Genomic DNA, 24,627 nt, shown 5'->3' with positions numbered 1-24,627 from the left:
GAAATCTAAACCACTGCCGTGTAGCTGGAATGAAGTCTCCACGAGGCTATTCCAAAAGGCCGATCTGGCCCATGGCAGTGTTAAAGTATGAATGACATGACAGCTAGGGGAAAACTTACAAGGGAGACTGAATCAACACTCATTCCAGTTTTCTCGTTTCATGTCAAACTTATTATTCAGTATATTTAGTCAAGTAAAAAACACTAGCAGAACCACCCCAGGGAAGGAAACAGATCCATGTCACTGTCAGAATAAAACATCGCGCAGGAGAATTATTATTAAAACACAGTGAGGACTTCGTCCCGATGAAATTGCGAAGGGAGGATTTATTTTCCCGTCTTTTCTTGTGGTACTTGACAGAAGACATGACAGCACCGCGCTGTATCCACAAACATGTGACTGCAGCATCCATTTAACAAGCAACAAACGCATTTTGAATACGTTACAGATCAACGTAACGCCGGACCAATTACGTTTCTGTTGCAACGTGATTGAAAATGCATTGTAGTTGTCTGAGAACGTAATTTTGTGGAGACAGGGTTGCTCATAGTGATGCTTGCTCTGTCTGGCACAACCACAGTCAAACATCCATCCGGTCTTCCTCAGTCTCTCACAGAGTTTCAGTTTATGTAGTTCCTGCTGGAACTCTGTCCTTCCACAGTCTCCTCTGACTCTCTGATCCACCTCCACACCTTCAACACCACATTCACTCAAACTCTCTATCCTGGATTCTGGTTCCTCAGTGTTTGTGTACTGACTTGAGTCTCCAGAGTCTCCTCCTGGTAGAGAAACCGTGTTGAACAGATAGTTGAGTCTCTCTATGACTGTCCCTCACAAACATGTTTTCACATTCATGGATTAAATGTGTTTCTTTGTCAAATCCTTCTAAATGATTCCTTGTAAACTTGTTCCTCTTCAAAGATGGAAGTTGTGATTATTCCAGGAGCCAAATGTGGTGTTTGCGTCTTTTTCCAGTCAAATGTTGAGAGTGAAAATCAGGATGTGGTGTTCCTCTGACGCTCACTTGAACTAAAAGCATTTGAGCTGCACAAAGTGTGAAATGAGAGAGGAAGCAGTGAATCTCCAAACTGCTGACAGACTTTCACACATTATTGTCCAGTGAAAATCAGCTTTTTGTGCAGCCACACTTGATCCTGATTTGAGTCTTTAAGTCCTGTTCTAGTGATGAAATAAGAACTAAAAATCCTGACTCTGAGTTCTTCATTACAAACATACATTATATCATCTGTTTATTTTTCATCTGCTTTATTCTACTCAACATTTAACAGGATTATAAAAAAATACATTTAAAGTCTGTCAAGAATCATACAGGTATGAGATCAGCCATAAGAATGGGGCTCTGGCAGAGTGAGCAAAATAAGGAAACACAGTATGATATTATAACCTGTGATTTATAATCAAATAATGCTATAACCTGATGAATGTGTGTGAACTACCCAAATGCCTGTTTTTTATATTCTTTAAATTCTGTGTAAAAATCTGAAGAGTGCCTCACTGTAAAGTGATGAGGTGATTATTTTAAATACTTGTCTTTTATAATCCTGGTTTAGCAGCAACTGAGTCACAGGAGAGTCTCATTGCAATAAAGAGGATTGTTTGATTGTGTTTTGAAGTAACCACATGGGGGCAGCATCTCACTGTGAGCAGTGAGGGCTTTGGTTACCAGAGGAGATTAATGTGGTTCAGGTTTTTATTACTATGAAAATGGGAATGCTTTTAAGGTTTTGATCACTATGAAATGAAGATGTTTACAGAAGAGTTTGATCACCCTGTGAAACCAAGAGATTACTAACTTGGTAATGGAGCAAGGTGTCTGGAACTAAGATAAACTTGAATTAAATGCTCACAGTAAAGGTTCATTAGCTCTGTAGAGATTTTGGGGGGATTTCTTGTAAGTCTGTGTGCATTATACAGAAATGTACAGTGTGGGTGTTAGTGAGAGTTAGACGCTGACATCAGCTTCTCCTGTTTCTCAACCGGAAGCCTGTGCTGGGCTGCAGATGAACCAAATACATGAATAGACTGAATGAAAGGGCTAAACAGGCTAAACAGGTGGTTTTGGTTCATCCGGACCACGCGGGGGCCATGAAGTCGGTGGATGGGGGAAGTGCACAAGTGTGTGACGCACTGAGCCCTTCTCTATCTACCTTTACATTTAATATGTATACCGTTATTGCAGTACATTCACTCTGTTTCCCCCTGTGCTATTTCTCCGAGTGTCCCTGGTCCCAGAGCTGGATGCTTCAGATTTGCGGTCGATGTTCCACCAGCTGGTCCAGTCTCCACCATGTCCACTGTGGGATGCTGCTGCTGACCTTCCTCCAGCCCTCTGCTTCCAACTCCCTTTTTCCACCAGTCAACTCTGCATCGCCTTCACTATACTGTTATGCTAACTTACATACTGTTTGAATTTTACTGCTAGCTATAAATGGAGTATGTTTAATGTCAGAGCCGTACCTCATAAGAGTAAACTATGAGTCAGTTTTCAATGTTAGCTTATACTTTGTCTGTGTCACATATCCTGTCATGCATGTATCCAAATGTGTGTTGTGTTTTCCTTGCTTTCCCACCCCTCCCTCTTCTCCCATCCCTCCCCCTTGCCCTCTTCTGTCCTTCTCAACCCGCCCGGCCAGCAGGCAGATGGGTCCCCCCTATATAGAGCCGGGTTCTGCTCGAGGTTTCTTCCCTGTTAAAAGGGTGTTTTTCCTTGCCACTGTCGCCTTTGGGCTTGCTCTGGGGGTCAGGCATATGGGTTCTGTAAAGCGTCTTGAGACGATTTGACCGTAATTGACGCTATATAAATAAAATTGAATTGAATTGAATTGGAGGGGGGAGGATGTATGCTGTCATCGTGTATGTAAATTAAAGTGTGCTGTCATCACGTATGTAAATTGAATATGATGTCACCGTATATGCAAATTCTGAAGAGAAGCAGTGATGTTATAAAATGCACCTGTTGGAGTATATTTGTTGGGAGTTGTTGTGGGGTAGTCACTTGATGCAAACCAGACAACAGTTCTGAACATGAGGGATTTTACCACATAACTTTGGACGGGTGATTCAACATGATCTGCAAAGGAATATCTGTTCTACTGGGATTATGGACTGAAGGACTGCTCTTACTGCGCTGTTTGAGGATTCTAAAAATAACACTGACTGAAGGAACATTACTGAACTCCATCATTTCCAAAGGAATGACACCAGAGAGGATTATAACAAAGTTTTTATTGGCCCAAACAACAAAAAAGGACACAAGCAGATCTAAATCTGGACTGAACTCTCTCTGCTTCCCCCTGGAGGCTCCAAGGCTCGTCCTTCTTCAGGTGATCAGCCGGATGTGGCCACACCGTCTGCTCTCCCCCTCCAAATTACATAATGTGGGTGATTATTACTCTTCATCTATGAAAGCATCGAAGCAGTTAGGAATCATGACGAGCCGCTGAAAAATTAACTAACTATTGATTAATTATCTGATGATTTAATGGCTATTGCTATTTCCCTGCTGAGATATATTTTAATAAAGCATTATCCTGCAATTAAAATACACAGATTGGAACTTCTATTTATCCCTATCACAATGGTTAGATGTATATTTTTTCTCGGAGTGTATAAAGTCAGGTTAATGCGTACATCACAACAGTAAAGGTTCTGTAAGATTACCTAGTCAGTCCACATTTATTCTATTCAACATTCTGAAAGTTTTTACAGAAGGGTTTGTTCATATATCATTTACAGTCTGATTGATGACACCTTTTCCCTCAAAACATACTGAAATGCACAAAATGAAACATAAAATGAAACAAAAAAACCTTAAACAGATGCAAAATGTCCAAAATGATACAAAAAATTATCTAAATGAGACACAAAATTTCCACAATGGAACAAAAAAACTTTAAAAGCAGAAATAATGAGGAGTAAAAACAATCCTAAAGACAAAAAGTGACCAAGGTTAGAGACAAAATGATGAAAATGAGCCTCAAAGAGACACAAAATGAGCAAATTCAACAAAAACAGCCTTTAAGTCACTAAAATGGAACAAAAACAACAAAAAGAGATGAAAAATAACATTTTCCACTAACAACCCTAAGGATGCCAATTGATCAAAATAAGGCACAAAATGAGCAAATGTTAGCTTGTCAGTGTTGTGAAAACTTCGGTCTAACATGTCAGTGTGTAGTTTGATATCTGGAGCTGAGTTGCAGCTCGTTGTCTGGACTTCTGTCTTACCTGAATGTTTCCTATCTGGCTGAGGAGGCTTCATTTTTCTGTCAGTCTTTGCTCAGATTGTCTTTACAAGTTTCAAACTTGAAATCTTCACCACAACTCTCCAATATCTCCAAGGTTTGTGTGTTAAACTGACTTTCTCAAGTGTTTCCATGTTTTTCTTCAGAATATGGAATGTGGTAACAGTTGTTAGTTCTTCTCCCTGACATCACAATGGACTTTTAAAAAATGCATTTACTGTCTTAGTACTTGTTCTCTGTGCAATGACAGTAAAGTTGAATCCAATCTAATCTATAAAATGACCAAAATGAGACAAAAATGGACAAAATGTTTCAGTGGTGAGAAAAAGACCCAAACAGAGTCTACTGAATGGTCCAACAATGTTATGGGACAGTTAAAATGGGACACAAAATGACCAAAACGGAACATAAAACATCCGACCAAGACAGAAAAATACCATAAAATTACAAAATGGACATAAAAAAAGACCAAAAGTGGCCAAAATGGGACTAAAATTAAGCAAAAATGACAAAAAAGAAAGACAAAAATGACCAAAACCAGGCACAAAAATGAGAGATAAAATGAGCAAAACCGACCAAAAAAGATGGAAAATGAGACAGAAATGGCCAGTGAGTCCCAGAATGGACAAACTGACATGAAATGACTAATATGAGCAACATGAACAATTTTAAACAAAAACAACCTTACAGACACATGAAATGAATCATAAAATGACCAAAATGGTACAAAAAAAAAACAACATAAAGAGATGTAACATTACCTGAATTAGACACATAAATGACCAAAACTTGATGCAAAATAAACAAAATTACCACAAAAAAAACATGAAAAGATGCAACATGTTTAAAAATGGACCAAAAGATGTAAACTGATCGATTATATTTTTAATCTATTTTGTGTACTTGTTGATGAAAAACGTTTCATAAAAGAAACCTTAATAATGTTGCCTTTTAATATTTTAACCCTCCTGTTGTCCTCATTTACAGGCACCAAAAAACATTGTTTCCTTGTCTAAAAAAATAATCAAAAAATTCTCCAAAAAAATCCTCAAATTCTAAAAATTTGCAAAACCTTCAGGAAGAAAATTCCAGTAATTTCTTAAAAGTTTTCTTTTCAAAAAATCCCCCAAATTTGACAAGAAAATGGTTGTAAATATTTTCCAAAAAATGAGTAAAAATCTTCAAAAAATCCTAAAAATATCTAAAGTGATTACATACATTTCAGTAAAATTTCTAAAAATTTCTTTAAGAACATTCACATAAAAATCAACCAAAATCCAGTGAAATTCACTGGATTTTTTTGTGAATGTTCTTTAGAAATATTTTTTACTTTTTATTTCCACCTAAAAATGTTCAAAGATTTCCCAAAAATGTTGAAAACGTGGACATCAGAAGTTTCACTGTGAAAATATATATTTTTTCCCACATTTTCAAACTTTAAAACGAGTCAATTTTGACCCACAGGACAGGGTTAATTAGTTGTGTGAGAAGTTGAGTCTCAGTTAATTTTTTATTATATTAAGTTAAAACCCCTTAAGCTTCACGGGCCCGTATTCGGGCCGAAAATGGCCGGCTGAAGTTTAACGGCAAAATCATTTTTAGCTTCAAACGCGACGATAGAAACACTATACATCCATGGAAAGCTTAGAGTCTCATGAATCCGCCGGTATAAACCACTTTCAGATGTGATTACCACAGCAGGTAATATAAACACATTTCTAAAACAAACAACAAAAGTTTAAAGGGACACATAAAGGGCATAACTTACGTTTCGATGGTCTTTTACCGGTCAACGATGAAAATAATCCACAAAAACCGGCCATAATCCAAGAGTTGTCATCCAGACAATACGAGCAAGTATCATATTTTGTCCAAAACATGTCTAGAAATAAGTAAATAATCCACAAATAGCTCGGCTCCGTGCGCGTCCACGTGGCGCATGGTGGCGCTGCGCGTTCCATAATTCACTGCATTTTTATCCATAATTTTATGAAGCTTTCTGTTATCCTCACGATCTTGGTCAGAAAATGGCGACTGAACCCTCTGCTTTCGATCCCAGCCGCATTTCAACCAATCAAGTGACTCATCGCTGCCTCCGAAGCCGGAACAGCCAGCCGTTGCCAAGACCGATGGATCTGGTGACTCTCATCTCTTCACTAAATTCTGAGCAAAATGACGCCGGAGGAAACGTTTGACTGACAGGGCATGTAGCCAATGAGCTTGCTGAATAGCCGAGAGGCGGGTTTTAGTGGCCCAGTGTGACTTTTCACACCTCCGGCTCTCCTGCTGCGGCTGCTTTTCTCTGTCTCCGTCTGAGCCTCTGATTCAGATCAAGATCCACACTGAAGCTTATCTGAAGTGATTTTTTTTAATTCTTTATGAGTTTTTGGAGTGAAAATAGTGTGAAAAAGGGCTAATAAACGACCATATACCATTTTTTCACAGGGTGTACATAGGGTGCCCAAAATTGACATAATTGGGCATATTAGTACAAAAACGTGTGAAACACTCATTTCTTGTAGTTTTGCTCTGAAATTTTGTCCTGAACTATGTAAGACCCAAGGCTGTTGCCTTGTTGTGTTTCAAGCTCTCACAGTGCTGCCACACTAATTTTCAGGTGTTTTATTAGGGAAAAAATTTAGGCGTGAATAAAATTCCTCCTAATTCAGTGTGTTCCAACATAAATAACTCTGTGCCAGTAGCACCTAGAGTAATTCTGACTGCACTGGGTGACAATGCAGGTTGTCAGCTTTCAAAGGAGACCCCAGCCATGCCTGTACTCCAAACAGTTCAAGAACAGCATTCAATTTACTTTCTGTACATCTTCAGTAGAAATTTCAGGGGAAAATTGACCGCAGGTTAAAGGGTTAAAATATATTTTTAGTCATTTTCTAATTCTCCAGGATTAAGGACTGTGTAGAGACCTGTAGGGGGCAGTAACCAGCACCTACTATGACGTTCTCCACTAGCTTGAAGCAGAGGGATTCCTCAGCATGGCCAGATGAACACACCTATTGTGTTTCCACTACATGTTCCTGCCACGCCTGCAGGATGACCTTCATACTTGTGGCAGTGGTTGGACAATCATCCAATCAGAACGCAGAGCCACATGACACCCAACCAGCTGTGGGTGCTGGGTCACACACATCACCCAATTCCTGGAGCAGAAAACACAGAGCTACATGCAAATACAATGTGATTTGAACCAAAACATTGATTCTTGTGTTTTAACAATATTAGAGGGCACGAAAAGTGAACAGAGAGTCAGAAGTCCCTCACTGGAAGACAATTTCTGACAAGAAAAACCTCCAGGAAGAAGTCAAAGGATGCTTTTCCTCACATTAAGAGTCGTCCTCACTGGAGCCGCTGAGAACTTGGACATTGCTGCGTAATTTCTACTGAGAAACTGTTCCAAACAAGAACATGAGTGTTGTTTTCAGAGCAGTTGTGGCCTGTGTTAGGACCATCTGAAAGACAACGTCACAACTGCAACAATGGAGCACTGATGCTGGAATCAGAGACTGAGGTTTTTCAACAGTGGAACTCCGTTTCAAATCATTGACCATCTCCCAAAAAACTTTTTTGAAAGGTTGTTGCTAGAGGTACGGACCCGTACCCGTAGCCTGTGGACTACGGATACGGCACTTGCCATTTGCCAATCAGATTGGTGAGATCTGGTCACGTGACTCCCGGTAGATGCTAGCGGTACGGACCCGTAGCATCGGTACTACAGGTACGGACCCTAAACCTGACCCTAACACTAACCCCAACCTTAACCTTTGCTTACCTTTCAACAGTTTGCAGTGGTTAGCAGCTTCTTGACTCGCGAGACTCGCGTACGGGTCCGTATCTGTCTGGCAAATGGAAAGTGCCGTATCCGTAGCCCACAGGCTACGGGTACGGGTGTGTATCTGTAGACACTACCTTTTTTAAATCATAAACTTTGGATATTTCTAATGGTATCTATGAAATATTAGCTCAGTATGTCAGATACTTTCTTAGAGGTTTTTCAGTGGACTGTAGAACCAGTTTCACTCGTTTTTATTTTCTCACATTGAAATTTGAGGCTGTTTGAAGATGAATATATCAAGAACAATTCTAGATAAAAGCCTGAAACTTTCACTTGTTTGTCTTGCTAACATCAGCAGATCAGATTGCTGTTAAATATAGCAGTGGAAAAAAGTTTTTGGACATTCCATACATTTGTGAAATACTGCATTAAGAATCACTGAGGTCTTCAAGAGTAATTTATTTTAGTACAATCATAAAACTAAACACATTCTGAAAAAGACATTAAAAACTGAAAATTGACTGGTTCCATAAAATGAGAAATTTGGCAGAATTTAGTTTTGTTAGTTTTTCTTGTAAACAAAAAATATCATTTGTATTTGTGTCTGTCTGATGCAGCCACACCCTTAGAAACACACAAAAAAAGACTTTTCAACAAATATTTCATGATAATATTTAAGATGGTGTAAAAATTTTCAGGGTGTCTGAAAACTTTTTTCCCTCCCTGTATCTATCAAAGCATGAAAATGTGCCGTTATAAAAATGCCACTATCTCCAGACACCTAGATTTACGAAGAAATGATTCTAAACTACATGTCAGCTTTCAAAGATTGGACTTTTCATAGAACACTTCATGTTTTTATATTTCAACTCACACATAATCAGAGATTATTTGATCTACTTGTTCAATATTAGATATTCTTCATCATTGTCCTGAGAAGGAAGGAAGATTGATAGATGATAGATGGATAGATAGATACGAATCCTAAGGCCAGTAATCTCCTTCATGAACTTTTACTGAACCCTGCATGGAGACATCTTCTTGGCAGGGTTTCAGTCTGTGTCCAGTGTGCATACGCTGCTGTCGTTGTAGGGTTCCTTGTTGGTTGGACATTGATCCAGACTGGTCAAAGCAGCACTGTTCACCATTGGCAGAGTGCTGACAAGTCAGAGTTTTGTCCATCTGTTCCGTTCGGCTTGGAAAACAAACACACAAACACAGAGAACGTCAGTGTTTCCTGCAGCATTGAAGAAATGACGCCTTGCCTGATATAGAGAGCACCCCAACTGACATCTGAAGACACTTTTACCTGTTGGAATTTAACATTCAGTTGTCTGATTACGTCACAATTCCTAATCTAACCTGCATCCCCAGATTAACCTGGACCAGATTTCTGTGTCAAAATCAATACAGGTTAGACTGAAAGATAGCTGATAATGTGTTAACAGAATTCAACTGACCACAGTTGTTCAAAACAGTTTTAAATAATTTTGCAGCAATATCCAAAATGATCCAATACATAATTGTGTGTACACTGTGACTGAGACCAGTCTTTACATACCTCATTGTGACACTGATTGAATGCTTTCTTTCTGGTGTGGATCTGCTGGTGTTGTTTCAGGGAACCCAAAGTTGTAAAAGTCTTCTTACACTCATCACATCTGTATGGTGTCTCCCCAGACACGTTGGTGAACTTTGAGGTATCCAATGTAGCAGTAGCGTTTCCCACACTGGTCACAAATGTATGGTTTAACCCCAGTGTGGGTCACTTCATGAGCTTTTAACTGAGTACCGTTTGTACTCCACAGTGATCACATACGTACACATCATGTCCAGTGTGGATGCATTGGTGACATTTTAAGCTCTGTAGGGAGTTGAAAGTTTTTTCACAGAAGTCACAGTGGTACCGCTTTCTACCAGAATGGGGGCATTGATGGATCAACAACTGTTCATGTTAAGTAAAGGTTTTCACACACTGATCACAGTTGAATGGTTTAACTCCACTGTGAATGAGTTGATGACTTATTAACCTTCTCTTGTGAGTCAAAGCGTTACCACACTGATTACAGTTGAATGACTTAACTCCACTGTGAAAGAGTTGATGTTTTGCTAGAGTAATCTTGCCAGTAAAAGCCTTTCCACACTGATCACAGCTGAATGGTTTAACTCCACTGTGAATGAGTCGATGTCTTTTTAAAAGAGTCTTGGTAGTAAAAGCCTTTCCACACTGATCAGAGCTGAATGGTTTGTCCACCGTGTGAATACGTTTGTGAATTCTTAGCTTTGTTGCTGTGATAAAAGTCTTGCCACATTGCTCACAACTCAGTGATTCATCTCTTTTTGTTGTTGTTGCCAAACCATCCTTATCCTCCTCAGAGGTCCCACATCTCACTCCATTGCTGTGTTTACATTTCTGCAGCAAAAGACAAAGATAAAAACAGAGGCAGTGATGGAAGAGCAATCATGAAAAAATTGAACCTTGAAGTCTCAATTCTGTGTAGTTGGACATGAGGCTGAAACAAGATCAAGAATCTGGAAACATGCGAGCAGCTTTGCCATTACAAACCTAGAAATGTGTCAACAGCATACTCACAATGTCAACAAAACTATTTTCACAGGCCGATAGTTTTCAGCTTTCTGCACGGTAGTTTTAGAATATTGGGTAGTAAAATCTATTGATCACCGTGAAAAGCAAAGCAGAGCTGGGACTGATGGGATTGTACCACCAGAATCTCTTGATCCCCAGATTTTCCGTTAAGTTACATTACTGGAGAAATGTACAATATGAAAAGCATAAAACATCAATGTTCAGATTTAGGTCTTAATGGCAGCAGGGTCAATTCAGACCACCAACACTTTCTAGTTTCTCCTTGGGGATCAGATGTTGATACCAGTCCAGAAAAGATCTGTAATTCTGCCACTGAATTCTGGATTTGACCCCAACGACCCGGGCAATTTGTTGTGCAGCAGTTACACAAGCGTTCACCATCAAACAACAAAACAGTAAAAAACAGTTAAAGGAATAGCAACGATTAAAGGAAATGTTTTAAAAATGTAAAAAGCACAGTAAAACAATTACAAGCAAAATAAAAGCCATTTAAAGAAAAATTAAACAAAACATAAGATAGACAGGGACATCGGCAGCAATCTTGGTCATTTAGTCAGACGTAGAAAAAGTTTTCAATAAACGGACACCGATGTAATCAGGTAGAGGACTTTTCTTTGGTCTGCACTGTTTGAGACACCAGATTACATTGCCCACATCAAGAAAGGGATTCTGTGGAAAGGCTGACATGAGACAGTTTTTAGTCTCAGCATGTTTAGCTCTAAAATCATGGGAGTCAAACCTGACATAAAAACTGTTTAGACTTTGAGCCAGCTCTAAATCAGAATTATAACCACTGAGCTGAACTATCCCATTGACACATTAATTAGTCCCAGTGATCAGATTCATGCCGTCTCAGACTGAACTGAGGTTGTTCATTTTGAGCTGAGACTCAAGTTTGTCTTTGTATTGTCTTTTGTGGGTCCTGATCTCCAGATTTAGTGAATTTCCTTCTCTGAAGACAGTTTTCTTTCTGTACAGTAGGTCTTTAAGATTCTTAGAAAGCCATGGCTTAGTGTTCGGATGTAGTTTAACAGTTTTTTCAGGAATAACACTGGTTTCACAGTCTGTGACCCAGCTGCTCACAACATCAGTCGATTCACCAATATCAGCTGAGGATTCCTTAAACACATCCCAGTCAGTAACCTCCAGAGATCCCTGCAGAGTGTGACAAACTTTCACTCTGATGTTCTGCACTTCGCCTTGCTTCAGTACAGTGGTAGACAGGGATAAGGAGGATGCAGTTGTGGTCAGAGGAACCCAGAGGAGAAGCACCTTTCACATTGTTGTAACAGATCAAAGATTTTGTCTCATCTAGTGGGATATGTGATGTACTGATGGAAGTCTCTCAGTGTGTGTTTTAGTGTGCAGTGGTCTCTGGATGACCTGATGGATAAGCCCACAGGCATTTATTTCACTGGCCTTTGGACGGATATAGACAAGTTTCACAAACTTCTGAGGCAGATATGGAGGGCACAGTGAAACAAAGCAGTTCTAAGTCAGCAGTGCACAGTTTCTCCAGGACAGTGTCAGATTTGCACCAGCGCTGTCCTTGTCCATTTGAAGACCCACTTGAGCCCAAACTTTCATTTGCTGGCTGATGTTGTTTCAATATTTCCACATAATGTTCTATCCTCTTGATGCCATCGATTTTGTGAAGTGCACCAGTCCCTCCTGCAGCAAAAACACTCCCACAACACGGTGCTGCCACCCCCATGCTTCACAGTTGGGATGGTGTACTCAGGCCATCCTCAGCCAGCATCTTCACAAGGTCGTTTGCTTTTGTTCTGGGGTTGATGAGCACATTTCCCTCCAAAACAATCCTAATTTTAACCAATCTCCATCTTGAGCAGGAGGATGGCTTGACATTCCCATGGTGTTGATCTGTGCATGTAATTGTTTGGACAGATAAACGTCAAACCACAGCAATCTGGAAATTGCACCCAAGGATGAACCACACCTGTGGAGGCCCACAAATGTCTTCCTGATGTCTTGGCTGATTTTTTTTAGTTTTTTTAATGTCATCACACAAGGAAGCAGTGTGTTTGAGGTGTGCCTGAAAATACATTTTATTCTATCAAAAGCTTTCAAAGCCAGGACATCATCATCTTGAAGGCATAGCAATCTTAGTGGATGCAAACTTCTGACTGAAGAAAGTCATAAAAAAATCTCTCTTTCGTTACTCTGGCATTTAAAGATAATTTTGGTCATCTTAACTGACATAAAACAGGAGAAGCATTGTCAGATTTAATGTCAGATCGTGTAAATTTAAAAAAGGGTTATGTGTTGTTTATTCAGTGTAAGTAAACTTCTGGGTTCAACTGTCTGAATTTCTTGAGAAGGAAAAGGCTGGTAAACTCACAATGCTCAAAAGTATTATTCTCTACCAAAGAAAATGCTGCTCTTTACCTTCCTGAACAACTTGCTTGAAAAACAAGACTTTTCTTCCGTTACTTATCTTCATCACCATGTAAGACATTTTCAGAAAGTATGATCAGCAGATGATTCAGCCTCAAACAAAAAACAAGCAGCTTCCTACCAGTCCACCATTATATCCTCAGTACAGCTGCTTCTGCAGAGCTACATCTCTCCAGCCAACGTCACCTGGCTTTGGTCGGCCCATCTCACCAACTGGAGCAACTTTAGACATTTTAAAGAACAAATTAATGATAATAATGTTACAGTGGTATGTTGCTCACTTTTTGTGAAGAATCCATGTTTCCTCCGTTGTTGAGCTCAGACTAAATGGCTGCCAACATTCCTCTGCTCCGCCGTCAGACTCTCCTCCTCCTGCCAATCACCTGTCACATCAAACACATCTTCATGAGGATACCACTCTATACACAAGTGTCAGAGTGTCCCATATGTTCATCAGCCAACACAGAGGACACATTTCAACTCAATAGTTCACTTTTAGCTCTTTTCAGTTTCACCTAAAACTGATACAAATGAACTTAAACTGTTAATAAGGAACATAGACAGAAAACAGACATGGAAAAAGAGAATAAAGGGAACATAAAGATGCTACTGCAGGTGATTCAAGACAGGACTGCTGGTAGAAAACTGAGAATGAGAAGGACTTTGTCATTGCACACTTTCATATACAATGAAATTTAATTTGAGCTGCCCTGCTTATGCTGTACGTTAGTCAATGTATTTTACTGCTCAGTGTTCTGTTTAAAGGCAGCTCTCACTCTCTCTTCTTTGCACTCTCCCATAGTGTCAAGTGTCCTCCCACTTTCAATGACAGGTGATTCTCATTGATGATTTTTCTCACAGTTTGTGCAGTTTCCCCACTTGAAAAAGGATGTTTCATCTACCCAGGGTTTGAGCAGGACTCCACTCATCAGACAGTTGCTTTCTTTCTTTTCCCTCTTTTATTTTGCAGTGGTCACAAATTCATGAGATACAGAGGTGGCAACTTCCATAAGTCCATACGTTTAGTTGATAGATTAAGGTGAAAAACCTTTAAACAGAACACAAAAGGACAATGTTTGCATTACTGCATTCAGCAAATAGTAACAACCATTCCTCATGGACATTTTCACCACATTGGCAAATGCTGCTCCACTCAATTCATGTTTGTCAACCTCAACACCACATAAACTGAAGCGACAAATCATGGCATGAGCAATATTCAACCCAATACTATACCACACATGAATTTATCTGCAGTTTAAAGAGTTGATTTTGAATCAGTTTAACAAATTACTCTTAGCATTTTTATCAAATGTAACCATTTTATACTTTTTACTTCATGGTTTTAAAATTATTTAAAGTGTATAAAGTGCTTTTAAAGTGCAATCCTTTCCAGATCCAATAAATAAAGGGCATCGTAAAAACCCACCATTACAAACAGGATGAATTCACTGGTCTTAGCTGGAACCCTCTAATTAGCACCAATTAGCCTGCAATCTTATTTTCAACTTAACAATTACAAAACACACGGCAATTATTGCTAAACAGACAAAGTTGACAGCAAGCCGCTTGTGGCTGATCTCTGTGGCAAATGCTAATACATGCTGCAGTGGCACACATCGGCAGCTTAAACAGTCTTTTAGAGTCTCCAGAATTCTGCTCTTACCGGCTGCAACCTGGATTTTGGAGATGAAGGCAATCCTGCAGTTTCCTGCACAGACCTTTGGGTCCGTGTACGTCGCCGTCATTCTATTTTCGATTTGGGGTCAAAACACCAAAAACGGATAACGGCCGTTTCCCGTTTTTCATTTTCAAAATAAAAATCGGAAAACGGAAAACCAATCCGTTTTCCGATTTTCTTTTTTCAATAAAAACGGATATCAGAAAACAAATTTGAAGTTAAATTTCATTTTTTGATATCCGTTTTTTATTTATTTATTATTTTTATAGCCCAATATTACAAGAGTTACCCCAAAGGGCAAGCAAATCGGGTACAATGGATTTCACTGCTGTCTTATTTATTCACAGGACTAGCAGGGTGACTTAAGAAATAAATGTAATAGTCAGAACAGCACTGCCGAAGCGGTCTATCATAATTACATGCCAAGTTTTTATATACTTTGTGAACAATCTCATCCACTATATCTGAATGTCATAGTAATAATGTGAACATCGCCACCTTCTGGGTGCTCTCGCTCAGAATACACAATTTTCAACATTAAATGTTCTTCCAGACTGGATCATCATTTGGCCGCAAAATGATGACCGGCTACCTGTCATCAAGAAATGTCAAGGCTTGTGAGGGCAGGGTTAAGGGTAAGATCCCTGCATGGACCCTACCACCAAGCACGTTAACATGCAAGAGAAGCACTATGTGTTTGTGCAGTTTAAAAACTTCAGTGTACCGCCGGCGGTACACTTACTAATTTGCATAGGAATTTAAAGAATGTCCGACGGCTGCAAACGCGATTATACAAACACTATACGCCGATGGAAAGCTTAGATTCTCATGAATCCGCCGGTATAAACCACTTTCAGATGTGATTACCACAGCGGGTAATATAAACACATTTGTCCGACAAACAACGAATATCCATCCATCCGTTCTCCATACACGGCTTCAACGTACACAGCGCGACTCACATTTCCGGGTTCATTATTACACACGGATGAAAATATTCCACAAAAAAAACGGCCATAATCCAACCTTGGACATCCAGACAAAACAAGTCAGTAAAATATTTCGTCCAAAACATGTCTTGAAGTCGGTATATTTACCAAGAATTGGTCGTTTTCAAGGAAATGCACCTGGCGATGCCCGTCCAATATTCCCTGTATGTCTCGTCATATTTTTTATTTAAAAATAGAATATTAGCGATTTTTTTGTTCTGAAAATGGCTGGAATTGACTGCAGCTTAAAGGGTTCACAACATTTATGTTTTGATTTGGTTCTCGGAGAGTGGGTCCGTGTACGTCGTCATTTCTGATGTTTGTCTTGCAAAAGTGTAGTTAGAAAACGGATATCAAAAAATTAAATTTAACTTTTAATTTGTTTTTTGATATCCGTTTTTATTGAAAAAAGAAAATCGGAAAACGGATTGGTTTTCCGTTTTCCGATTTTTGTTTTGAAAACGAAAAACGGGAAACGGCCATTATCCGTTTTTGGTGTTTTGACCCCAAATCGAAAATAGAATGACGGCGACATACACGGACTAGTTTGCCGCAGATCTTGATGCTTTCCCAACAGAAACTCACAGCCACTTTGTTTGAACGCGGTCATTCATTCTCAGTTCCTCCTTCTTCTTTTTGTTTAATGGCAGTTGGCACGCAACTTTTAGGTGCATTACCGCCACCTTCTGGAATGGAGTGTGGGGCAGGAAGGCCCCAGCAGTCCTTAAACCCTCTCTTTCCATAAATAAAAGCAATGCCTTAGCAACATGTTTCAATGATAAATTTCTCAATATTTCCCTGACCTCGAATTTGATTTTACTATCACAGATTTTCCTCTTGAATACTCTTCTCTGCTGCTGAAACTTGGGGCAATAGATCAATACATGCTCAACAGTCTCCTCCACTCTACAGCATTCACATTCCCCTGTATTATGTTTTCCAATGATTCTCAGAGTGCTATTCAGCCCTGTGTGCCCGAGTCTTAATCGTGACAAGACATCCTCCTCTTTCCGGCCTAAACAGCCCTGTTCTCCTAAATTCCCCTCTATACTTTTTTGAATTGAGTAATAAAAGCAACCTTTCGAGCAAGTATCCCATTGTCTCTGCCATTTCCTCTTCATTCTTTAACTATTGTTTTAACTTCAGATCTACTATACTTCATGGGAAAGTTAATTACATCTTTAGCAGCCCCCTGTTTTTGCATACTTGTCTGCTAACTCATTTCCATCCACTTCTGTGTGTGCCGGAACCCACAAAATAATAATTTGCTTGCCTTGTCTCCATAGCCTATAACTAACTTGACCAATTTCACATATATCTTGTCTTGCCTCAGATTTCAAATTTTTAACACTTATCGCTGCACCGCTTGAATCAGTTGCAATCACAGTTCTCTCTTTTCCATTATCCTCTGTCCAATTTAACGCCAGTAATATTGCTGCCAATTCCCCGGTGTACACTGATAAATTGTCGCTTGTTCTTTTATTAATAGTGTAAGAAATTTTATAGTATGGCAGTCTGTATTTTACAGTAGTGCAAGTTTTTGCTGCCACCACCTTTTTTTACCGGTCTGGTCCGGTGTCAGGTAAAACCCAGAAGGACAACCAGGGACAGACGGATGCAAGTACACAATCTTTATTCAGGACACATAAAATGATGGCTGGCACCAACAGCTCAACGAAATCCCCACGGGATCACTCCTGGCCCAGGTGGCCCCACCCACGCCCCGTGAGCCCACACACACACACACACACACTTTAAATAACCCTGGTGGAACTAAACTGAATGGGTCGACATCAAAATAGTTAAAGATAACTAAAAGAAACACAAAATACGACAGTCAATGGAAGTGTAGTGGTGTGTTTTTAAAACTTAGCTTTCCCTGGCCGACGAGACCCCTCCATGGGGTCTGAATGGAGAAGTGTATTATTGTCTGAATGAGGCATCTGGACCGGTGGCTGCACAGCAGCAGATGCAGGCTGGAGTAGAGTCGGATTGCAGCACTCTGCTCTGCTGCGGGAGATTCTGTCCTTGTTTCTCCCCTGGCTCACCACTGAACTAGCCCGGCAGAGGCAACGTCTAATCCCCCCCCACTCTCTATCTAAAAAAGGAGGCACACAGCCTCCCCTCCTCTCACAGGAACAGCTCCCCTTCCTAACTGTCTTCGCTGCCGGCCACCCTAAAGGTGGCGAACAGCACCGAGCTGAGAAGACCGCAGCCTTCAGCCACACTTTCTAGCCTCCGCCTCGGGCTTTTCTGGCACTTCCAGTCCTTGTCTGGTACCTCTCCCTCACTGCCCCTCAGCGCCTCCTTTTAGTAGCGTCTCCTCTTCATCAGCTGAGAACAATTGCAATCAGCGCAGCTGGTCACAGAATCTCCGCCCCAAGGGATCAGAGCGCAGGGAATCCTCCCTACCACAGAGTTCACTACACTAGCAATACCTAATTCAGGAATAACAAAAGACACTCCAACCTGACCTGTAAGTGACCTAGACGCATCAGTATAAATAACCAAATCATTTGAATAAACATAAGAAATATACCCATTAACAGAACCACTATTACACTTCTTTTCAATAAGCTTAGATCCACCTTTATTTCTGTCAGTAACCATGGAGGAGTAAGAGAAATTGAAACCGTTGGACTTAGTTCAAGTTGATCTATTCCGGACTCTTGTGTCATGCTCTCTATTACCCATCCAAAGCTATTAATCTGCACCTTTTCTTTTTCCTGACTTGGCTGCAACACACTCAACACCGGATGACTTTGTCCGTGTCCTTGTAAGTTAGCCCAATAAGTCAGAGCTAATTGCATCCTTCTAAAAACTAATGGCATCTCTCCCATCTCCACATGAATGGCATCTACTGGGGTTGTGTTCATTGCTCCACAGCATAACCTCAATGCAAGACTGTGAATAACTTCCAACTTTTTCAGGTTGGTCTTGGCAGCTGAACTGTAAACTACACAGCCATAATCTATCGCTGACCTGACCATAGCAATATAAATTGCTTTAAGACAATTCCGGCTAGCTCCCCTCAGTTCCTCCTCAGTGCTGCGTGTGTCCCCATGTATGCCACCGGTGGCAAACCTGCAGCCGCAGATTGGTTCCATCCCAGCTGAGTGTAGCACCTGTGTGTAAATGCTTCTCCTTTGAGTTCTCAGCTCCTTCCAGTTTGATTTGACAAATAGACTGCTTTGCACTCTGTGTCACCTGTACCTTCAGAGCTCTGAATAAAAGAACAAAAGATTCATTGCGAAGAACAAAAAGGTTTTGCCTCCACAGCAGCTTGTTATGAAAAAGATTGTATTTTTTAATTGAATGTTCTTATTCATTCTAATACTGTGTGATGTGTGCTAAAAGAGGAACAAGGACACGAGCTATCATCAATATTATTCCATCTTACATGTCTAATTTAAAAAAAAAAGACATATACATATGCACTACTGTTCAAAAGTTTGAGGTCACTTAGAAATGTAATTTTCTTGAAATAAGTTTTTTCAATGAAGATAGCATTAAATAAATGATAAGTCCAGTCTAGACCTTGTTAATGTGGTAAATGACTATTGTAGCTGGAAACAGCTGATTTTTTATGGAATATCTCCATAGGGGTACAGAGGAACATTTCCAGCAACCATCACTCCTGCGTTCTAATGCTACATTGTGTTAGCTAATGGTGTTGAAAGGATCATTGATGATTAGAAAACTCTTGTGCAGTTATGTTGGCACATGAATAAAAGTGGGAGCTTTCTTGGAGAATATGGAATTGTCTGGATGACCCCAAACTTTTGAACGGTAGTGTACAGAAGGATATGCCCACCGAACAAGAGACGTCTATTAGACGTCTAGATTTTTTTAGACCTAAATTCAACCGTCTCGATGCCGTCTGATTTTAGACGTTGCAGTTTAATCAATTATTCTACAACTATTTATTTAAAAACAACAACGGTAAGGTGCATAGCTAATCTCCAACTACTGAACTAATACAATTCTGATAGCCGTATAGAGCGATATTCAGAATAGTATAAATATAGCCGAGATTTAGACGTTTAAATATATACCGCATTTCAACGTCTAGATATAGACCGAATCTAGACAACCGAATTTAATCCATTATTTAAAAGTTTTGTTTAAAACAATAACTGCATGTTGCAGAACTGATCTTCAAATGCTGAACTGATATAATTATGATAGCCGTTGAGCGATATACAGTCTAGTCTAAATATATCCGAGATTTAGACGTCTAAATCTCTACTGCATTTCAACATTTAGACATAGACTGAATATAGACAACAGAATTTTATCCATCATTTAATATTTTTTTTATTTAAAACAATAAATGCATGTTGCACAACTGATCTCCAAATACTGAACTAAATCATTTATGATAGCCGTTAAGAGATATCGTTTATCGACCGAATGTCAACAAATTAATTTTATCCAAATGTAACCAAATAATGTCTCAACTAGGGAATAAATGACAACGCCACTCTGGGAAAGCCCAGAGACTGTAAAGAGTTACTAAAACTAAACCTACACAGATAAGTTTCACAAGGAAAACAGAAACATGGTTTATACTTCTATAGAGCAAGAAGGACCATCCTTCTTGCCAATTTTATTCAAACGATGTGGGTAGAAAAGAAAAAAAATAAACTCAAGGTCACTAGGCCTCCGTGATTCCACCAATAATAACAGGAATGGGAAGATGAACAGATCTAAAACATAAAATATGCAGAGATGTTGCCAGTATTTAAAACAAGGGTGTCACAGTTCCGCTCCTCTGTCCTGTCTCTGTCTGTCTGGTTGTTTACCATCCTCTCCTCTGTCCTGTCTCTGTCTGTCTGGTTGTCTCCCATCCGCTCCTCTGCCCTGTCTCTCCCCCTACAGCTCAGTGCCTGAGTGGAGTGAAGCTTCTCAGCTGACTCCACTCAGGTAATCAACTACCTGCACGGCTCCCGGACAGCTGACAACCATATCACTAATCACCTACCTCTGCAATAAAGACCGGCTCAACCTTCCACTCCCTGCCAGAGTATTGAACCAGAAACCATGCAGTTCGGTTTGCTCTCTTGCCCTTTGACGTTTTCTGTTTGAGTTTCTGTTTGATTTTGATCGTGTTTTCTCCTGCTTTCACGCAGCCAGCTGTCCGGGAACCCTCACTCCTGCCTGGAACCCCCACCCCTGCCTGGAACCCCTACTCCTGCCTGGAACCCCTACTCCTGCCTGGAACCCCTACTCCTGCCTGGAACCCCTACTCCTGCCTGGAACCCCTACTCCTGCCTGGATTCTCCACTCCTGCCTGGATTCCCCACTCCTGCCTGGACCCCCCCACTCCTGCCTGGACCCCCCCACTCCTGCCTGGACCCCCCCACTCCTGCCTGGACCCCCCCACTCCTGCCTGGACCCCCCCACTCCTGCCCAGAACCCCCCGCTCCTACACCCTGGCTTTCTCCGTCCGCCATTATCACTCCCTCCAATAAACCATTTACATCTCCTCAGGTCTTGGATGTGTGGCTCTCTGCTCGGGTCCACCAACTCTGATTTGTGACAGAATACTCTGGCCAAACATGGACCCGGAGAACTCACCGCCAAGACCGCACCCGCCCACGCCATTCGACATCAGGCAACTTCACCAAACCTTCCGTCTGCTCTCAACCAATTACCAGAAGCTGTGCTCCCAACTCGCCGTCTTAGCTAGCCAAATCTCCCAGGAAGCCCCCGACCCGACCCGGATTCTTCAATACAGCCAAGCCCTACAGGATGTTGCCGCCGCAAAAGCACAATTAAATCACTTCGTCACCCTGCTCAACCAAGTTTCCTCGTCCCCAGCCCAGCCCAAGCCATTTTCCCTTCCACCTGTGCCACTAGCCCCGGATCCTGCCGACACCCAGTCCCTAACCCAAGACACGCCCATAGACTTCTTCTCCTCCTGCGAGGAGCACAGCGTTTTTTTTAACGTGCTATACGAGTTGTGGGAGAAGTGGAGGGACGACCCCCAAGACTCTAGCATAATCCTGGGCCGGAAACTAGCAGGCCAGCGACCCGGATTAGCCGACCACTTACCTGCTTTCATGCAAGACTTCTTGAGTGCTCCTCTGAGCGACCCGCCTACTGGCTCCCCTGGCAGCCAGCCAGGCCCTGTCTCCCTGCCGCCCATAGAACCATCTGCCAAGCGGCCTGGCCGTCGAAGACGCAAAGCCAGGAGGCACCATGACGCCCCGGCTTCCGCTCCGGCCCCGGAGGAGTTCCCGGCTCCGCCTCCAGTCCCCGCGGAGGTCGACGACGCTCCGCCTTCAGTCCCCGCGGAGGTCGACGACGCTCCGCCTTCAGTCCCCGCGGAGGTCGACGACGCTCCGCCTTCAGTCCCCGCGGAGGTCGACGACGCTCCGCCTTCAGTCCCCGCGGAGGTCGACGACGCTCCGCCTTCAGTCCCCGCGACCTCAGCGGCCTTAGAAGGCCATAAAGCCTTCCCTGAGCCCCTTAGGAGGCTCTGCGCCTTCCCTTCTGCGCCGCCCCCGGAGGGGCCCCTGGATCCTGCGCCGCCCCCAGAGGGGCCCCTGGATCCTGCGCCGCCCCCAGAGGGGCCCCTGGATCCTGCGCCGCCCCCAGAGGGGCCCCTGGATCCTGCCCCTGGCAGGATCCAGGGGCCCTCCGCTCCCTCCGCTCCCTCCGCTCCCTCCGCTCCCTGAGGAGGCCGTCGACGCCCCGCCTCCGCTCCCTGAGGAGGCCGTCGACGCCCCGCCTCCGCTCCCTGAGGAGGCCGTCGACGCCCCGCCTCCGCTCCCTGAGGAGGCCGTCGACGCCCCGTCTCCGCTTCCTGGAACCTCGGCGGTTTTGGAGGGGCCTGGGGTCTCCCCCAAGTCCATGAAGAGGCCTTGCGCTTCCCATCCTGCTCCGCCCCCGGAGGACCCACCGGACCCGGCTCCGCCCCCGGAGGACCCACCGGACCCGGCTCCGCCCCCGGAGGACCCACCGGACCCGGCTCCGCCCCCAGTCCAGCCTCCAGCCCGGCCCCTCTGCCCTGTCCGGCCCCCGGGCCGTCCGCCGGAGCGGCCCCGGAGCCGTCCGCCGGAGCGGCCCCTCTGCCCTGTCCGGCCCCGGAGCCGTCCGCCGGAGCGGCCCCTCTGCCCTGTCCGGCCCCCGGGCCGTCCCCCTGAACGATCCACCCTGTCTGTCCGGCCCCCGGGCCGTCCCCCTGAACGATCCACCCTGTCTGTCCGGCCCCCGGGCCGTCCCCCTGAACGATCCACCCTGTCTGTCAAGTCCTGGCCCGTCCGGCCGCCAGGCCACCCTCTGAAGCGGGCCCTCCGCCCGGTCCGGTCTCGGCCTGTCCCGCCTTCAGGCCGTCCCCCAGAACGGGTCCTCCGGCTTGCCCTGCCTCGACCAGTCCGGTCCACGAAGTGGATCCTTAGGCCGGTCCGGCCTCGACCTGTCCCGCCTTCGGGCCGTCCCCCGAAACGGACCCTCCGGCTTGCCCAGCCTCGACCGGGCCGCCCACCGGAACGGACTCTCTGCCCTGCTCATCCACGTCCAGTCCGACCCCCAGGCCGCCCACCGGAACGGACTCTCCGTCCTGCCCATCCCTGGCCAGTCCGGCCCACGGTCCGTCCGCCGGAACGGATCCTCCGCCCACCGGAACGGACCCTCCGGCCCACTCATCCCCAGTTAGTCCGACCTACGGTCCGCCCGCCGGAACGGACTCTCCGCTTACCGGAACGGACTCACCGGCTCACTCATCCCCAGCCAGTCCGACCTACGGTCCGCCCGCCGGAACGGACCCTTCGCCCTCCGGAGCGGACCCTCCGCCCTGTCCATCCCCGGCCTGTCCAGCCTACGGTCCGTCCTCCGGAGCAGACCCTCCGCCCTGTCCATCCCCGGACAGTTCTGCCTTCGGGCCGACCCCCGGAGCTACTGTCTGGCCAGCCTAATCCCCGTCCTGCCCTGTTCTCAGTTCAGTCCGGTCCAGTCCCCGTCCTGCCCTGTTCTCAGTTCAGTCCGGTCCAGTCCCCGTCCTGCCCTGTTCTCAGTTCAGTCCGGTCCAGTCCCCGTCCTGCCCTGTTCTCAGTTCAGTCCGATCCAGTCCCCGTCCTGCCCTGCTCTCAGTTCAGTCCGATCCAGTCCCCGTCCTGCCCTGCTCTCAGTTCAGTCCGATCCAGTCCCCGTCCTGCCCTGCTCTCAGTTCAGTCCGATCCAGTCCCCGTCCTGCCCTGCTCTCAGTTCAGTCCGATCCAGTCCCCGTCCTGCCCTGCTCTCAGTTCAGTCCGATCCAGTCCCCGTCCTGCCCTGCTCTCAGTTCAGTCCGATCCAGTCCCCGTCCTGCCCTGCTCTCAGTTCAGTCCGATCCAGTCCCCGTCCTGCCCTGCTCTCAGTTCAGTCCGATCCAGTCCCCGTCCTGCCCTGCTCTCAGTTCAGTCCGATCCAGTCCCCGTCCTGCCCTGCTCTCAGTTCAGTCCGATCCAGTCCCCGTCCTGCCCTGCTCTCAGTTCAGTCCGATCCAGTCCCCGTCCTGCCCTGCTCTCAGTTCAGTCCGATCCAGTCCCCGTCCTGCCCTGCTCTCAGTTCAGTCCGATCCAGTCCCCGTCCTGCCCTGCTCTCAGTTCAGTCCGATCCAGTCCCCGTCCTGCCCTGCTCTCAGTTCAGTCCGATCCAGTCCCCGTCCTGCCCTGCTCTCAGTTCAGTCCGATCCAGTCCCCGTCCTGCCCTGCTCTCAGTTCAGTCCGATCCAGTCCCCGTCCTGCCCTGCTCTCAGTTCAGTCCGATCCAGTCCCCGTCCTGCCCTGCTCTCAGTTCAGTCCGATCCAGTCCCCGTCCTGCCCTGCTCTCAGTTCAGTCCGATCCAGTCCCCGTCCTGCCCTGCTCTCAGTTCAGTCCGATCCAGTCCCCGT

The 24,627-nt window shown here is 44.1% G+C and overlaps 2 protein-coding genes across 14 annotated transcripts in view; both read right to left on the bottom strand.

Annotated features, from left to right (window-relative positions):
• Positions 1–24,627, bottom strand: part of LOC110972485 (zinc finger protein OZF-like) — a 657,596-nt gene that overhangs the window by 267,431 nt on the left and 365,538 nt on the right. For 6 of the 13 annotated variants that reach the window (XM_051942972.1, XM_051942973.1, XM_051942974.1 and 3 more), the window contains one exon: positions 13,360–13,461. The exons of 2 other annotated variants lie outside the window; for them this stretch is intronic. In XM_051942972.1, the coding sequence (XP_051798932.1) occupies positions 13,360–13,377 (18 nt within the window). In that variant the 5' untranslated portion in view covers positions 13,378–13,461. 5 more of the 13 variants (XM_051942976.1, XM_051942975.1, XM_051942979.1 and 2 more) reach the window with 5 other exon arrangements.
• Positions 6,873–24,627, bottom strand: part of LOC127531991 (zinc finger protein OZF-like) — a 95,351-nt gene continuing 77,596 nt past the window's right edge. The window contains exons 4-5 of the mRNA XM_051942883.1: positions 8,190–8,679; positions 6,873–7,842 (exon numbers count right to left, since the gene is read on the bottom strand). The gene's annotated coding sequence lies outside the window, so the exon portion shown is untranslated. The remainder of the gene's footprint in view (positions 7,843–8,189; positions 8,680–24,627) is intronic.

The sequence above is a fragment of the Acanthochromis polyacanthus genome, chromosome 22 (genome assembly GCF_021347895.1).
Source record: "Acanthochromis polyacanthus isolate Apoly-LR-REF ecotype Palm Island chromosome 22, KAUST_Apoly_ChrSc, whole genome shotgun sequence".
Taxonomy (NCBI): Eukaryota; Metazoa; Chordata; class Actinopteri; family Pomacentridae; genus Acanthochromis; species Acanthochromis polyacanthus.
Note: the sequence above shows the minus strand (reverse complement) of the source record. Positions and strands in the feature narration are given on the sequence as shown.